Source organism: Eleutherodactylus coqui, chromosome 8, assembly GCF_035609145.1.
Source record: "Eleutherodactylus coqui strain aEleCoq1 chromosome 8, aEleCoq1.hap1, whole genome shotgun sequence".
Lineage (NCBI taxonomy): Eukaryota > Metazoa > Chordata > Amphibia > Anura > Eleutherodactylidae > Eleutherodactylus > Eleutherodactylus coqui.
The window spans coordinates 160,989,641-161,008,187 of record NC_089844.1 but is presented as its reverse complement, the minus strand read 5'-3'; the positions used below and the strand labels follow the sequence as shown (position 1 = coordinate 161,008,187).

At 44.5% G+C, this 18,547-nt stretch overlaps 1 protein-coding gene across 1 annotated transcript in view; it reads left to right on the top strand.

Moving 5' to 3' along the window:
* Positions 1-524: 524 nt before the first annotated feature.
* LOC136577979 (uncharacterized) overlaps positions 525-18,547 on the top strand; it is a 41,264-nt gene continuing 23,241 nt past the window's right edge. Inside the window, exons 1-6 of the mRNA XM_066577889.1 lie at positions 525-639; positions 2,230-2,316; positions 3,616-3,804; positions 9,856-10,200; positions 11,060-11,371; positions 12,494-12,820. Of these exons, the coding sequence (XP_066433986.1) occupies positions 525-639; positions 2,230-2,316; positions 3,616-3,804; positions 9,856-10,200; positions 11,060-11,371; positions 12,494-12,820 (1,375 nt within the window). The remainder of the gene's footprint in view (positions 640-2,229; positions 2,317-3,615; positions 3,805-9,855; positions 10,201-11,059; positions 11,372-12,493; positions 12,821-18,547) is intronic.

The following is an 18,547-nucleotide window of genomic DNA, read 5'->3' as shown; positions in this document are numbered from 1 at the left end:
TTCTACTGACTGAATACAGACAACACACGGACTCATTAAGGTAAATTAGTGTATCAGATATGCATTTTTTATGCGGACTAATGTTAAGCGTACAAAAAATATAATCGCAGTGTCCTATTTTGTTCTGTATTCACGGATCAAAATCGCCCATGAAGGTTTATAGGAGCATAAAAAAGCACAGTGAACATGGAGGTTACATGTCCATGCGCTGCGTTTTTTTATGTATGTCGCCAGAAGATAGTGAAAACAAGAAAAGTGACATCAATTGGGCCTTTCTGCATTTTTTGAAAGTGAGAAATGCCGGAACTGAAGCCCTATGGGCGGTAAGTGAAAGTAGGCATGACAGGGTTAACGGTAAGGGGTTAAGCTGAGAAGTGACTGCTGGGTAATGGGGAGTGGGGTGGAAAAGGGGGGATTAGTTAAGAAAGTGTGTGAAAGAGAGGGGGAGGAGTCAATTTTTGGAGCAGAGAAGGAGCAGAAGAAAGAAGAAGGATGTGCAGCAGTACAGAGGTGAGTGAAGAAAGATGAAAAGGACTGAAGGAAAGGAAGACGGAGAGCGAGCAGTAGAAGAAGAAGCAGAGGGAAGAAGGAATGGCTGGAGCGGATGCCGGGAGATGCCTTGGTGGCGGTTGGAGTTGGGTACGGCAGCAGCAGCAGCAGGAGCAGTGAGAGAGCAGAAGACGCATAGGGAGCCCATCCAGGTCCCTTAAGGCAGGTTCTCTCCTGCAACACCAGCAAGCAGGGAGAACAGGCCTGGGAGGAATCCCGCTTGGCGGCATGGCGTTTGGTATCAGGCCCCGCTCACAGGGCCTAGTGCGGGACTGAGGCCAGAGAGTGCAAGGAGAGCTGGGAGCTGCTCACCTAGAGTTGAACCAGTCGGGGAGCAGCTCGGCCACAGACAGAGCCAAGGCTGGCCTGGAGGGAGACAGGAGCAAATGGCTCGAGGATCCAGACAGCGATTAGAGGTTGCCGGTGGACAGCAGTCAGCTGATCCAGCGATGGGCAGGAGTCGTTTGGCAGCAGGATGGTCAGAAGAGATGGCAAGCTGGAGTGGAGATGACGGTGCAGAGAGGCAGCTTCGTGGACACGGGTGGATCAACTGGAAGACGGATTGGTGGCTGGTGGGTTCACAGCCCCTACGCAGCCTGGTGAGATACCATCTATGTCTGGTGTGTCTACTGTACTAAGCCAGGTAGCACTTGTGGGAGGTAGTTTAGGGGGTGACAGGTGATTTGGAGATACGTTTGCGGGTGCTTACTGCACTGGCACTGATGTCAGGGCATTAGTAGGTTGCATGTTCGAATTTCTGCGGAGACAGAAGCTAGGGCCTGCTCAATTGCCTGTTACAGCATGGAACATGCCTCTGAGTGCATCGTACGGCAGGGAGAGCCTTCCGAGTGGAAGCTCGGCTAGAGGAACTGGGGTAGAATAGGTGGTAGGGGTAACAGAAACGTAGCCTGCTCTATTGCCAGTATCGACATGGAGGATGCCGGGGAGAGCGTCATCCAGCAGGGAGAGTATCCCAGATAGAAGTTCGGCTGGGCGAACAGGGTTAGAGCCAGGGGCGGGAGTAATGGTGGCGGTTCAGACAGAGAAGGATAGAGATGGTATGTTTGAATGATAGGCCAAAAAGCAAAGTTTTGGTTTGCCTTGAGGGGCCGCTGGGGGCTCACTTAAAGGAGGTGAAGGAGAAGATTTGAAGGGATGAATATGTAGAAATATTCTCCCTGCTTTTCTTGGATAAAGAGAAGAGGATGGAGTACAAGGAGGGGGAGGAAAAACGTAGGTGTCGTCTAATTCAACAGACATTCACAAATTGGCTACAATCATTTGCTATTTTGGCGAGCATAATAGGGCTAAAGGTGCCAGAAAATTGTTCTGGCCTGTTTTTGCTATTTAGACTTGACAGGTGAAGCATATCGGGTATATGGGGGTAGACCTGGCTGCGCTATGATGAGTAGTTTAGGCAGCAGAAAGCATTCCGGCCATCAATTAGATAGGACCAGAAGGACATCAGGTTGTAACTAAGGGTAATGGCCCCAGTGCGTTTTGGGCAGTCCTTTCAAGGGGGAGCCGGTTCTTCAGAGCCGGCTTCGAACTCGCAAGCCGGGGGTCAGGGGAGCCAGGCAGGAGGTAAAAGTTTTGGGTTTTGTTGGCAATTCAACGAAGGCCAATACAAATTCAGAGCGGGGTGTAGGTTCAAACATGTCTGCTCTCATTGTAATGTAGGGTCACATGGAGCAGCCAAGTGCTTCAAAAAAGAAAAGGGTAAAAGTCCCGTGAGTTTTGGAAAAAGGGATGACTCCAGTGAAGCTGGTAGTGATTGTGCCGTTCCTAAATAGGTACAAGGATAGGGAGAAGACCGAGTTACTGTTGAGGGGTTTTAGGGATGGTTTTAACATTCTGCCCCCTTTGCATAGGGTACCCTTTTCTACAAAAATTGTAACCGAAAAGCTAGCTAAGGAGGCTAGTTTGGGGCACATGGTGGGACCTTTTTAAGGAACTTCCTTTGTGGGATTTCCTAGTGTCGCCAGTGGTAGTGCCAAAGAAGAAACCAAATAAGTTTGCTTGATCCATCATTTATCTTACCCAAAAGGGGTGTCTGTAAATAACGGTACAGATCCTGATCTCTGTTCAGTGGTGTGTACTTTGCTTGATGCCGCGGTGCGATGGGTGAGGAAGTATGGCAAAGGGGCGTTATTCAGAAAGTCTGATATTGAATTAGGTTTTCGCCTACTGCCTGTGGCTCCAGAAAGTATTCGGTATGGGGTATTATTGGGTTGGGAGTTATGTTGCAGATCGATGTTTGCCCATGCGATGTTCCATCTCATGTGCTTATTTCGAAGTGTTTAGTTCCTTCTTGGAATGGCTAGAGAGGGACACTGCAGATGTACAGTCAGTCATTCACTATCTTAATGACTTTCTTTGTGTAAGGTCTGGGCGTTTGCCAATATGCGTAACCCTGCTGGGAACATTGCAGTGGGTCACCTGGTGTTTTAAGGGGGGGCTACTGGCCCCTGACAAGACGGAGAGACCCACGAGAAGAGTTTTTGGAAATTTCCATTGACACTGAAGCAATAGTATGTCGTTTGCTGGAGGAAAAATTGCAGGATTTGAAAGAGGAGGTAGCCAGGGCCCGTGGGCTGAAAAAAAAATGTTGGGTAAGCTTAATTTTGCTTTCCGGATAATGCCTATTTGACGGGTATTTTGTAGGAGATTGGCATTCGCCATGGCCGGGGTGTAGACTCCACATCGTTTTATGTGGCTGAGAAAAGGAAATAAGGGCGACCTGGCAGATTGGTTGTCCCTTTTGGAGAGCTATAACAGAAGATCTGTAATAATGGACAAAGTAAGTGTGAACGTGGATTGGGAGTTGTTTACAGACGAGGCAGGGAGTGCAGGTTTTGGCATGTATTTTCAAGGGCAATGGTGCATGGGAGAGTGGCCGGAGGAGTGGAAGCAGGCAGCTTTAATACGCAACTTGGTACTATTGGAGCTTTTTCCAATAGTTGTGGCAATTGCGCTTTGGGGGACTCACTTTCAAAACAAGAAGGTGAGGTTCCAATGTGGGGGTAGTACAGGTTATTAATTCTTTGACGGCTTCTTCTTTCCTAGGGGTGAATTTGCTACACCACTTGGTGTTGGAGGCATTGTCATTAAATATGTTGTTTGTGGCGGTGCATGTTCCAGGGGTCAAAAATTCAATTATGGATACTCTCTCTCGATTTCAGTGGGAGTGGTTAAGGACGTTGGCCCCGGAAGCGGAGGAAGAAGGAAAGACTTGCTTGTCTCGGCTTGTAGTATGTAAGCTCGTTGGAGCAGGACCCGCACCCCTATTGTTTCCATCAATTGATTACTATGTAACTGTGATTCTGTAATGTTTGTACTTTTGTCTTTCTGTATCCCCTGTCTATGTAAGCGCTGCGGAATATGTTGGCGCTATACAAATAAAGTTTATTATTATTATTATTACAAGTCTTATGTGTAACCTAAATTACTTTAGGGAAGGGAGATAAGATTTTGGGAGTGAGGGTGACTCATTTTGTGATTTTGTTTTTGTTACAGGCCACCGATGAGTGTTGGTGTGGATTGCTGGCCAGTCATATGTCTATTGGGGAGCAGAAAGGGCAGGGGTTAGGCCAGATGGCAGACAGCTAAGGTTTGCAAGGAGTGACATGGTGATAAGTTGCAGGTGAGGGGGATGTCATTGTGCAAGATGTTGCACAAGGTTGAAAGGATGGTTAGTTTGGACAGGGTGCCGGATATATTAGTCTTACATGTAGGAGGGAACTAATTAGGGAGAAGGCCTCTCAGGGATTTGTCTAGGGACATTAGGTATGATATGCTGCAGTTGTTAGCATCATATCAGAATTTGGTCATTGTGTGGTCAGAAATAGTTTCCTGAAAAATGTTGAGGTATGTTTGTTCGATCAAGGGACTGGACAAGGTGAGGATAAAGTTAAATAGAAGGTGTCTCGCTTTGTTGGACAAAATGGTGGAGTGGCAGTGAGGGACATAGATTTGGAGGCTGGCACGGGGGAACTATTGGAGATCTGATGGAGTTCATTTAAATGACATCGGAATACATTTGTGGTTGTTGGCGCTGCAAGAGGAGATAGAACCAGCTCTAGTTTTGTGGAGGTTGGCGCGAGTTTGAAGGGGTCAAGTCGTGCTGGCTGTGGCGGTTAGGGGGAGAGGCCCTTGGAATCAGCATAAAAGTATCGTTGGGGAAGACAGGGGCTTCCCCCTTTTTTGATTGAGTAGTTGGTCGGTTACCTCTTAGCTTTGACAGGGCAGTGCCCTGCAAAGATGGTGGAGTGGCTAGCCTGGGTATGGCTAGTTGGCCTCGGTGTCAGGAGGTAGGTGACTAGAAGCTAGTTGGTGAGTAGTGGGTCTCCCAGGTCAGGTGACTTGCGGCAGGAGGCGTGCTTTGGGAAATAGGGTCTCCTGAGTCGGTTGGTAGGTGACAGGAGGCAATTACACCTATTTCCCTGGTTAGCTAGGCAACAGAATTTTGCGTGGCTCCAAGGATCTCTCACCAATTTTTTCTATTGAGTTGAATGTTTTTTATATATTTAATGTTATGTTTGTAATAAAATGGCTGCCGTGGCCCAATTTAATCCAAGGAAGTTGTCTGTGGTTAATTAGGTAAGATGGGGGGTTTTGAGGGGTGGTGGCAGGAGAAATTACTCCTTTGTACCCGGGTTAAGAAATGACAGAACTGAAGCCCTAAGGGCGGTAAGGGAAGGCAGGCATGATATGGTTAACGGGAGGGAAGGGGTTAAGGTGAGTAGGGAATGCTGGGTAATGGAGAGGTGGAAAAAGGGGAATCAGTTAGGAAAGTATGCGAAAGACAGGGGGAGGTGTCAGTTACTGGAGCAGAGAAGGAGCAAAAGATAGAAAAAGGACATGCAGCAGGATGGAGCTGAGTCCCATCCGCCCATCCTAAGGGAAAGGATGGGGGAGATCCTTGGAGTCAGCATAAAAGTGTGGTGGGGGAAATCAGGGTGTGAATAGCTACCATCCCCCATTTTTGACTGAGTAGTTTGTGGGTCTGTTGCCTCTTGGCTTTGACAGAGTGGTGCCCTGCAAAGATGGCGTGGCTAGCCTGGGTATGGCTAGCTGGCCTTGGCGTCGGGAGGTAGGCGACTAGAGGCTAGTTGGTGAGTGGTGGGTCTCCCAGGTCAGGTGACTTGCGGCGGGAGGTGTGGTTTGGGAAATAGGGTCTCCCGAGTCATTTGGTAGACAACAGTTATACCTATTTCCCTGGTTGGTGAGGCAACAGAATTTTGTGGGGCTCCCAGGATCTCTTTCTCAAATTTTTTCTATTGAGTTGTATGTTTTATATATATTTAATGTTATGTTTGTAATAAAATGGCTGCTGTGGCCAAATTTAATCCAAAGAAGTTATCTGTGGTTAATTTGATAAGATTGGGGGTTTTGAGGGGTGGTGCTAGGAGAAACGACTCTGTTATACCCGGGTCATGAAAAAACGGATGGCACAGAGACGTTAAAAATTTGCATACACAACAAGAACACATGAACACACACATACACATGCAGTGAAATCTGTCCTTTTGTCACACAAATTGCCCATGTAAATGAACCCTTAAGCTTTGTTCACATGGGCAAAATCCACTTTTGAAAAATCTGATTTTGATCTGCCCCATAACGCTGGTCAACAGACTTTTTCATCCAAGCTGGTATTAGGTGGACTAGATAGATTGTTGTGCTGATTTCAAATCTGTTTTCAGTTTTTTTGTAGTCCGTCTAGTGTCTGTGATGAGATGCATTATGTTTCCTATTGGTTGTAATATAACTGCTATGTAATCAGTATTATTTCTAATTTCAGATTGGATTTCACTTGCCATAAATGTATTTGTTGTAATGCCTAGAAAATGCAATAATCACATGGACATGATTTCCTATGTCTGTGGTTTATTTACAGCTTCAAGACCGCAATGTAAAATTACTGCAAGTCTTTCAAAAATCTACAAATTGTTCTTTACAGGATAAATTATGGGCTCCACACATTATCTGCTCAGCATGTTCTAGTGGATTGCATGATTGGCTTCATGGGTGGAAGGCTTCACTTCCATTTGCGATACCTATGATATGGTGGGAGCCCAATAGGCTATAATTGGCTTTTCGGCAAAAAATAGGCATAAAATCATATATCCAAATTTGGATTCGGCCTTTAGACCAGTTGCTCATGATGCCTCACTGCCAATTCCAGTTCCTCCAGTGAATGGTTTAGATTCCATTGAGGAAGAAACTGAATTGATATGCATGCCACCGCTGGTGAAGATCCTGTAGATTTAGACTGAAGGCCTGATGTTGAAAAAGAGCCAGAAATGTTTCCCCAGAAAGAGCTGAGGGATTTGATTAGGAACATATCTCTCTCAAAAGATAAGGCAGTGCCTTTAGCATCAAGACTAAAGGCCCATTTACACGTAACAATTATTGCTCAAAAATTTGTTCAAATAACTGAACACTTTTATCTCTCACTAGACCACACGCTGTTATCTCCACGGGAGTCGGCAGGTTACATTTTAATCTGTCATCAGCCTCAAGGAGAACAATGCAGCTTTGTGCACAGCTGAGTGTATGATTAATCACAGGCTGGGCTCTGCAAACAGCTCCTGGAGGTCCTTTTACATGCAAACGAAGATGATAAAGTGTTAATGACCATTGACACTTGATTCAAAAAGATCACTAAAATTTTCAATCGTTTGAAAAATCATCTTTGCGTCTAAATGGCCTTTAAGCAGAAACACCTATTTGCAACAAATGCTAAAGTGTGCCACTATAGAAAACATATCCATGACCTGGATTATTTTTTTTACTCTTGATGGCCCATTGTGTTATTGCCATAATATTAATGGATTTTTGAAAATGTATCACAGTTCCACATAGCTTCTGACTAGCGTCTGTTTATTGACTCATCTAAGTGAAGCTTGAAAGCTGTTCTATTGCATAATGGGAATCAAAAACCATGTGTACCAATTGCACATTTCATTCATCTAAGCTAGACATACAAAAGTATGCCGAATTATTATGGTGTCATTAATAGGTTGCTGGTCTGCATGGTGCACTACATGTATCAGAAGGTCTGGCATTTTGTATCTACTCTGTGTGGGAGTATACACCAAGCAGCCACCCCCCTCTATATTAGGAGGCTGTGTGAGTGGCTGGTTTATCAGTGTCACTCACAGGTGTAATTAGCTCCCTCATTTGGTATTTGCTACCTGCATGTTGAGGAGATGCAGTTCTCTACCCTCCTTAGGCAGTAAGTATATGGTCATTTTCTGTGATTGTTTTTATGTTTTTATATTTCCCCTTCTGTGACAGATTTATATTAGTATAGGGACTCACTACAAGCAAGGAACCTTGACGTAGTTAGTGAGCTGATGTAACTTAGCCAAAATCCAACTAATGCCTTTCATTTATTATCTATTATTCACATGCAGTGTGGCTTTGAAATGCCAGGGGGAGCCCAGGGTGGCAGTACCAATGTTGTTCACTTTTCGAGGTGCAGGGCAACCCGCCGAATTATTATGGTGTCATTAATAGGTTGCTGGCCTGCATGGTGAACTACATATATCAGAAGATCTGACACTTTGTATCTACTCTGTGTGGGAGTATACACCAAGCAGCTACCCCCCTCTATATTAAGAGGCTGTGTGAGTGGCTGTCTCATCGGTGTCCCTCACAGGTGTAATTAGCTCCCTCATTTGGTAGTCTGCTAACTGCATGTTGAGAGGATATAGCTATCTGCCCTCATTAGTCAGAAAGTATATGGCCATTTTCTGTGATTATTTTTATATTTCCCCTTCTGTGACATATATGGGTATGCAAGTAGGGTTTACAAAATTGTCAACGTAATTGGGATCAAAGAAGTGAATATGAGCCGGGAAGGAGCCGTGTTCAAAATACCCCTTTGGTAGAAAATTTTCTTGCCACCTCTGCATGAAAAACTTTGTGAAAGTTATGCGGAATGCTAATTCAGCAGGATTTCAATACTTGTCAGAGAAGTTTCCCAAGATCAGTGCAGCAAAACAGAAGGAAGGAATTTTTGTCGGACCCCAAATTTAGGAGGTTTCTCAAGATATAAAATTCAATGATGTTCCTAACATTAAAGGGGTTGTCTCGCGAAATCAAGTGGGGTTCAGCACTTCTGTATGGCCATATTAATGCACTTTGTAATATACATCGTGCATTAATTATGAGCCATACAGAAGTTATTCACTTACCTGCTCCGTTGCTAGCGTCCTCGTCTCCATGGTTCCGTCTAAATTCGCTGGCAGCTTGCTTTTTTAGACGCGCTTGCGCAGTCCGTTCTTCTCCTTTCAGCACGAGCCGCTTCAGTGTGCTCCCCGCTACAGCTCTTCTGCGCATGCGCAGACGAGCTGTCACTGCTCGGGAGCGCGCTGGAGCGGCCATTCTGTACCATCCTCTGTTAGAGGAAGGTGCAGAGCCGCCCAGCTGTCCCGAGAAGCCGCCCAGCTGTCCCGCCGTCCTGGTAAGTGATGGGCCGGGGGGGCTTAGTAATGTATGCTTAATTAGGGGGACTGGGCAATAAAAAAAAATCCACTCCTGCCTCGAGACATCTCCTTTAAAGAAAGAAAAGCATGGCAGCTTTTAGATGGGTTTGTGAAAACCTTCCGGGCAACCATAAGTCTTGAGCTTATGAAGCTGGTGTTCAAAGGTTGCTCGATGCATTTCAGGAAATGGGATTCGTATGTCTTTAAAAATGCATTTTTTGCATTCCCACCTCAACTTTTTTGCCGAAAACCTGGTACCAGTGAGTGATGAGCAAGGCGAGCGGCTTCACAAAGATATTCAACGGATGCAAAGTCGCTACCAAGGATTCTGGAATGAAAGCATGATGGCAGATTACTGCTGGATGTTGTATGGTGATGATCCAGGCAAAGCGTAAAAAATCATATTCACAGCAATTTTAATGTTTTGTTTGGTAAAAAGCATAATATGAATAAAATTGATTGATTAGATGATAAATGTGCATGATATGTGACTTAGGTGCACTTTGGAATGATTCCATTCCTGGTACTTTCTGAAATATATATAAAATCAGTAAAAATCATAGGTGCCCATATTTCAAAAACTGAACGTGGTGGGAAAAAACTGAATGCATATTTGGAATCGGCATGAAAAGTTGGACTATGAAAAATTATTTTTGTTTATGATGAGAAAAAAAAGTTGTATTTTGTTGTCCAGTGAAAGATTAGGAGAACCTTCTGTGAGTCCATGTGACAATATAACAGATGGAAATCCATACTGCGGCTTCATGTTATTCTACATGTAATGTCTGATTATTTTATCCTGTTCTTACAGCTAATGTATCATTCATAGTAAGAGACATTGAGGGTCCTCCTAAGCTGATTGATGGAAAAGAAACCACCCTATACTACACAGTGGACCACTGCCCCGAGGACCTGAGTGTGACGTGGTTGATGAGAAGAGCTGGACAGGTCCAGGAGATCCAGACGTCTCAGATGAAAGAAGAAAGTTTACTGGATCCATCCTATGTGATCAGATCTCAACGGGAGGGACGTCAGTACGTAACATCACTGAGCTTCATACCACATATGGAAAGACACAAAGATGTGACCCTCATCTGTAGATGTGTCAACAATCAGCATAATGATGAGAAGATGTTTCACTGTAAGACCATTTATGGTAAGATAGACATTATGATATATAAACTAAGAAAGCATATATCTGCCCTACTACATGGACAGGTGCACATACTTTTCAATACAATTAGCTTGTGGACAAAATGTCTTTAAACCTGTAGAGAGAATGATCTACTGTGACCATCGCCATCGGTTTGTTGTGTTCTTTGCTTTTTTTTTTTGTGTCTCATCTCTGTGATCTGAAAGTCAAATTTTACCTTCTCCCTCGACCTACCCATATGGGGGTTTGTTGTTTCCATGATGAGTTGTATATTTTAATGGCTATATCTTGGGGTACATATAACATCAGAGAATGCTACTTTGTTAAAGGAAATCTGTCAGCAATTCCCCTCTGAAATTACTGTAATGGCCGGATAGTTCAAAAGACACGGATTCTGAATGAAACTTTTATCTTTCTACTTTATTACATTCCCCTGTCTGTGTGGTGCTTTGTATTATGTATGCCTGATACTATCATATAACCTTTAACTGGTTGTCCCAAGATTTTATCTTATCCCCTTTGCACTAGATTGGAGATAAATGTCTTATTGATGGGGTCTGACCGTTAGAAGCCCCACTGGTGACAAAAATCTAGTCCCGTGACCGACAGTATGAATAGAGATGGTAATTGAGTATGCAGCTCCATTCTCCCCATGTGGGACTACTGAAACAATGCCAAGTACTCTAACCCTGTGGTTAAGAGATAAGTTGAAATTCCTGGACAATCCCTTAAAGTAAACTGTAAAATGTATCCAGTTGTCGATGTTCATTGAGCAGACACGAGATGTAGTTATTTAGCCAGGATGAAGAGTGTTGTTGACTTATCCGGAAATGTTCATCTTATTCTGTCCTTCACATTTCAGTAAAGCCCAGGCTGTCACAGCCGGTGATGAGAAGTCTGTTTATCTATGGAGAGATGAAGTATTTGCTCAACTTGGAGAACTTTTATCCCAAAAGCATCAGGATTACATGGAGGTGCGGAGTGGGAGAATCAGAAGACCTCATATCATCCACTGAATCACTGGCCGATAATCCTGATAGAACCTACAGCGTCTCCAGTGAGGTTCGAATCCCAGAGGATCGTCACAAGGATCCAGGATTCACAGTACGAGTTACCTGGGAACATGAATCTATGCAGAGACCGGAATCCAGGGAGCTGTCTATCAGAGATTCAGGTGAGGTGCGGGATGTTACCTCCTCGCTGACCCCTAATACTGTTATATATGGAGAGCCTGGAATCCAGGGAGCTGTCTATCAGAGATTCAGGTGAGGTGCGGGATGTTACCTCCTCGCTGACCCCTAATACTGTTATATATAGAGAGCCAGGAATCCAGGGAGCTGTCTATCAGAGATTCAGGTGAGGAGCGGGATGTTACCTCCTCGCTGACCCCTAATACTGTTATATATGGAGAGCCTGGAATCCAGGGAGCTGTCTATCAGAGATTCAGGTGAGGTGCGGGATGTTACCTCCTCGCTGACCTCTAATACTGTTACATATTGAGAGCCTGGAATCCAGGGAGCTGTCTATCAGAGATTCAGGTGAGGAGCGGGATGTTACCTCCTCGCTGACCCCTAATACTGTTACATATTGAGAGCCTGTAATCCAGGGAGCTGTCTATCAGAGATTCAGGTGAGGAACAGGATGGTACCTCCTCGCTGACCCCTAATACTGTTATATATGGAGAGCCTGGAATCCAGGGAGCTGTCTATCAGAGATTCAGGTGAGGAGCGGGATGTTACCTCCTCACTGACTTCTAATACTGTTATATATGGAGACCCCGGAATCCAGGAAGCTGTCTATCAGAGATTCAGGTGAGGTGCGGGATGTTACCTCCTCGCTGACCTATAATACTGTTATATATGGAGAGCACGGAATCCAGGGAACTGTCTATCAAAGATTCAGGAGGGAAGTGGGATGTTACCTCCTGGCGGACCTCTAATACTGTTATATATGGAGAGCACAGGATGAACCTTGGAGACTTTCTCCGGCACATGAAGACTAGAGCTCTAGTTTGTCTGCAAATTTCATTGCACTGTACATATTTTATATCCCTGTGCTAAAGACATCAACAGTAAGAAAGGTTATTTTTGCAGCGGGATGAGGCAGAAAATTGGTTTAATGGAGGGTAAAACATGTTTTACTGCCTTCCACTTCTACGTAACATGAGCTGCCTTTACACATCTCATCTTGACATGCTACATAAAGTACATACCTGTGTGATATTTATGTGGAGGGAAGGATTTCTTTCGTAAAGTTGGTTTAAAATTACAAAACATTTATCTGTCCTGTTCTGTAGATTACAGATGGAGTCCAATTGAAAAAGAAATTCAGATTCCCCGTCTAGTTCACGGTGTCCCGGCCGTCCTGCAGTGTGATATCTCAGGGTATTTCCCTGATGCTATCATTGTGATATGGTTGAGACGTGTTGGACAGCAGTTATATGAAGAGACCGACCATGATGCTAACCAGAGTGTCATATCCTGGATAGCGGACGATAACACCTACAGCTGTACCGCCCGTCTGACCATCACCCCCACACTGGGGGAAGAATATATATGTATGGTGGACCATCCCGCCCTGGAGACACCCATAAAGAAAAGCACAGGAAAGTTGCAAGTCACTGGTGAGTGTATATAGATTTATTAAAAAAATATATTGCTGTCTCCAGCTTTACGGAAAAGGATCAGTTTTATTCATTGACTTTTGGTAAATAAATTAAAATACATTCTGAATGTTACTTCTATCTTTCTACTTAATTACATTGCCCTGTCTGAGTGGTGCTGTGTGTTTTGCATACCTGATACTTTCATATAACCTTTAACGGGTTGTCCCAAGATTTCATCTTATCCCCTTTCCACTAGATTGGGGATAAGTGGCTTTATGGTGGGAGCCTGATCACTAGAAGGCCCTTTGATGACAAAAATCAGGTCCCATGTCCCCCCGTATGACTAGAGCCGGTAGTTGAGTATAACTCTCCATTCATCCCTGTGAGACTACTTAAAAAAAGCCAAGTACTCTAACCCTGTAGTGTGGATAAGGGATAAGTTGAAATTCCAAGACAATCCCTTTAAAGGAAAATGTAAAATATGTCCAGTTGTTGATGTTTAATGAGTAGACATGAGATGTAGTTGATATATGATTGGATCTGCAGAAGACAGAGTGTATAGGAAATGAACAACGATTGTGTCTAACACAAAACAGACTGAGGGAGCTTTGCTTACAAATCTCAGACTACTTTTATTACATCACACAGAGCTTTATACATTGGGCAGGTGGGCTTATTAATAGCTAATACTTATTGATTCATCTTATCGCTTAATTTGAAACAAAGAAAGCAGGAAGTATATTTTACTTTTTCTTATACCAGTTACGTACATACAGATACAGGAAGTGAGACAGAGTGATATTAAGGGGGCAGCAGGGTATCGTCGCTGCAGCCTAGCATCCAATTGCACTTTGTTCCTCAGCTCTCCATATGGGAGACTTATTACAACAGAGAAGGGAGGGGTAGAGTGAGTAAAGGAGGGGGGGTGTTAGTGGGTGAATTCCAGTACAGGCTCCTGGTACCTGATTACACAGTGTTTCTTAACTACAACTAGCATCACACAGGAAAAGATTAGATACACACCAGAGCACACTGCATGTACAGAAAATTACATTTACACAAAGGGGAAGTTAATATAAGTTAGTATACAGTAGCTACATTTCATTTGTTAGATTCATAACAATATATAATATGCTTCAGCCTTCGGGCTGATAACAGAGCTTATAAGTGCTTGTACCACATTTTCCTCCCTTTGATAGATATCACTCGCTTATAGCCTATCATCCTAATTTATGGGTTTATACCCCCCACAGACTTGAGTATAGCCTGTGTATCCTGTGCTCCATCAGTGTCTATCCATGTTTTAGAGGGAGAATATACTGGATTATAGCATATGATCTGTGAACCTTGTTCACACAGGCAGTAAGTGGTCCTATTGTATGCTCAACCATCTACTTTTCTCCCCTTACCCATGTAGTAAGTATGGCACACTAATGCTCTAGTGATGCGTGTACCCATTCTAGCTTCTTGTATACATTTATTACAATTATTGGAACAAGTCCCAGTTTCTTCTATAGGATAATCCCACCAGTTGCAACACGGTCTTTAGTAGGTTCCTCATTCTTCATGTTGTCTTGCAACTGTAGCTCTCCCCTCTCCTAGGTGTTTGAGGGAAAACAATTTCTCTGTGTGGAAGACACTGTCTCTGTGTGGAAGACACTGTCTCTGTGTGGAAGACACTGTCAGCTGATGTCTCCTGGGCTTCCAGAAGAGGACAAACTCCTGGAGGTTTTCATGGCGAGCTTCAGGAGATCTGTCACGTGTAGTAAACTAGCATGGTCAGCATAGGCTACTTTAACTCTGGTGTGGTGGATTCAAGGTCCCATCTCAGCCACTTTAACAGCAGTTGGGGTAGGTAGGATAACGGAATATACTGAATTATAGCATATGATCTGTATGTGCAACCCTCCACTTGTCTACCCTTACCTATGTAGTAAGTATGGCACACTAATGTTCTTGTGATGCATGTATTCATTCTAGCTTCTTGTATACATTTATTACAATTATTGGAACATGTCCCAATTTCCTGTATAGCGTAATCCCACCAGCCCCAACAGTCTTTAGTAGGTTCCTCATTCTTTTTGTTGTCTTGCAGCTGTAGCTCTCCCCTCTCCTAGGTGTTTGAGGGAAAACAATGTCTCTGTGTAAAAAAACCCTATCTCTGTGTGGAAAACACTGTCAGCTGGTGCCCCCTGGGCTTTCAGGAGGTGACCAAGTCCCTGCATGGTCCAGGGCACTTCTTGAGGTTTTCATGGTGAGCTTCAAGGGATCTGTTGGGTGTTGGAAACTGGCACGGTCAGTGTAGGCCACTTTGACTCTGGTGTGGTGGATTCAAGGTCCCATCTCAGCAACGTTAACAGCAGTTGGGGTAGATAGGATAACGGTGTATGGGACCCTTCGACGAATGTTTGCGAGACCTCTGGTGCCAATTTTTCAACCAGACCTTTTTCCCTGGAAGAAAAAAGAAGTACACAGCAGTATCTAGACATATAGGTAACTTTTGCACAGCAATATTTAAACAAGTTGGTAACCTTTCTTCTGCTCTTTTGGTGATGGTTCTGTTACGTCTGCTGGGCGCACTAAGGTGAATGGACGCAAACATATCCATTTAAAACTGCAAATACACACATAGTCAATTGCGCCTCTCCAGGTAATGATGAAAGGACCCCTGCCCCTTACTAATCAGGGAAAGTAGGATGCCCTGCCTAAAAGCAGGGTAATCATCCTCATAAAGTCAGCCCCACTGTTTTCATCTGGGACCTAGCTATCCCTGATCAGGAACCTGGAGAGATGCACTAAACGCACGTAGGACACAACACTGTTCACACACTGAACACAGAACAGAACTGCACATAAAAGCACACATCTGGCAACCTGCACATACATAACACACATCGCTGTTCAACACCAACATACAGTGTTACCCATACCACATAGAACAGGACTGCACATAAAGCACAGGTCTGGCCACCTGCACAGATATAATATACATTGATGTTTACACCAACACACAATGCTATCAGAACCACATAGAGCAGAACTACCCACAGAACACATGTTTGGCCACTTGCACAGATATATCACACACATCACTGTTTACACCAACAAACCAGGTTATGCATACAACATATAACAGGAACCCCACTCAGAGCTCACATGCATACAGATGGAATACCATAGCCAGTCCAAGTGTACTCACACCAGTGGAATAGAAAGTCAGCCACCATGCTGACATAGGGAACAGTGTCAGGTATCACCCATCTGACACACACATAGGACGTCAGATGTCTGGGGGCCACACCTGCCCAGGAATAGGGAGAAACCTGTGGGCCACCTGCACCTGTGTGGTCACCATACCACACACTACACAATGAACACACCTCAGAATGCCAGGAGGGGAGGGACAGCAGATGCTCAGACCATCTTCAGGGGAGGAGAGAGGGACACTATAGACAAGCATGCCAACACTAGCTCTGAGTGGGCTCAAGACAGTGATATATAAAATGACCAGCATTAACTACTAAGAGAGGGGATAGGCTGGTGGAGAATACCACACCCAGCCAGCTCAATTAACCCCTACCTGTGAAGGTGTGCACAAGGAAGCCTGTAGAACCACACAACCTTAACAAGTTGCCATGGTTTTACCCAGGGCAAGCATCTGCTGGTGATTTATCATCTCTCCCACTATTTTGTTGTCTGCTGTAATCTCCAATACTACTGAGCTGGACCTACCCTACATCTTAAGGGGGGAATAATCAATTCTTTTAGTGGGGGCAGATCTGATTCTGAGCAGAACAATGGGTAGTACTTATGGCCATTTTAGATGAGTCTCCAGACAGAGCTTCCCAAAGGCAAGTTTTAAAGTCCAGTTCATGCGTTCAACCTTTCCTGAGGTCTGTAGGTAGTGCGCAGTTTCCATTTAATCTTGAGACAGTTGGCTAACTCTTGTATAATCTCTGCAGCAAAGGCTGGTCCATTGTGTGACCCAATCCACACTGGTAGGTCGTGTCTTGGAATTATGTCTCTCAGTAGTGCTCTGGCCACTTCAATCAATTTTTCAGTCCGAGTGAGGTAGACCTCTACCCACTCTGTGTATGTGCAGACAAAGACCAAGAGATACTTCCATCCAACAACTGCAGGCATTTGAGTAAAGTCCACCAGTACATCCTGGAAGGGAGCTGCTTCATAAGATTATATCCCTGGAGTCTTCAGAAGACTTTGTCTGGGATTATTTTCACAACAATTGACACATTTTCTTGCCATCACCTTAGTGATACTGGTAAATCTTGGGATGTACAGCACATTTTGGATTAGATTTTCTATAGTGGTGGACCCATAGTGTGTGTCCTCATGAACTTTCTTGACGATTTCCATTGCTAGTGCTGTAGGGACCGCAATTCTTCCATCTGAGAAGATAAACCAACCCTCAAGTGTGTATTTTCCATCTTTAGGAATTCCTGTTTATCCCAACTATAGCAGGGGTTCCAGTTGCTGAGGGAAACTGGGAAGAGGACTTGTAGCTTGACAGCACTTCTGGCAATTGGGAGAGGGGCAGCTCACTTGGCATCAGCATCTGCCTCTGTTTCCTTGTGCAATGAGTGAGTTCCATTCCCGTTTTCCTTTACAGTGAATGACCCACGCCTCTTTTGACAGTTCCAGAATGAGAGGAGCATGCTTCACGTTTTGACCCACTGAAGGAATCAGGCTCTTTTCTTTGCTCAGGGCCCCATGAACATGGAGTGTGAGGAAGGCATACTTTGAGTCAGTGAAGATATTGACTTTCACCCCAGCTGCCAGCTGTAGGGCTCTGATAAGTGCAATAAGTTCTGCCTTTTGAGCTGAAGTTCCTTTGGGCAGCGGTTCTGCTTCTATGGTAGTCTGGAAGGTAACCACTGCATAACCAGCATAGTGTATACCTTCATCAATGAAGCTGCTACCATCTGTGTACTATTTGACATCAGGAGCTTCAAGAAGGGTGTCCCGTTGATCAGGATGGCTGCTAAAGACTTCATCCATCCCCTCACAGCAGTTATAGTCAGGCGTTCCAGTTCTCGTGGGCAACAGTGCTGCTGAATTTAAAGTAGTACATACTTCCAACTTCAATCTTAGTTTTACACATAGGGGGCCTTGGTACATGGTCATGCGAGCATTTGTCAGCCAGTGGTGACCTTTGGCATCCATCAGAGTTAAGACAGAAGGTGGCACCTGTACCTTGAGACCTTGATCCAGGGCAAGCTTGTCAGCCTTGATAACCAAGGCTACTGTTGCTGCCAGTGCTCTCAGGCAGAGAGGCCATCCCATGGCCACATTATCAACCGTTTGGAGAGATAGGCAACAGGTTGATGCCAAGATCCCATCATGTGCGTGAGAACACCGATCGCCAGTCCATTCTTCTCATGAACATACAAAATAAGTGGCTTCTCCAGATTAGGCAGGGCCAATGCAGGTGCTTTTAAGAGAGCTTGCTTGATATTGTCATAAGCACTTGTATGTTCCTGCTCCCAGCAGAAGGGGGCATCTTCACCTCCATTTGTGACTTCATAGAGGGGTTTGGACATTTCAGCAAAACCAAGTATCCATATTCTGCAGAATCCAGCAGCTCCAAGGAATTCTGACTCTTCTTCTGGTGGTTGGTACAGGGATATTGCAGATGGCTTACTTTTTTTCAACTCCCAGTTGTACCTTCCCTTGTGAGATATGAAATCCCAGGTATTTGACAGTTGCTTGGCAGATCTGTGACTTTTT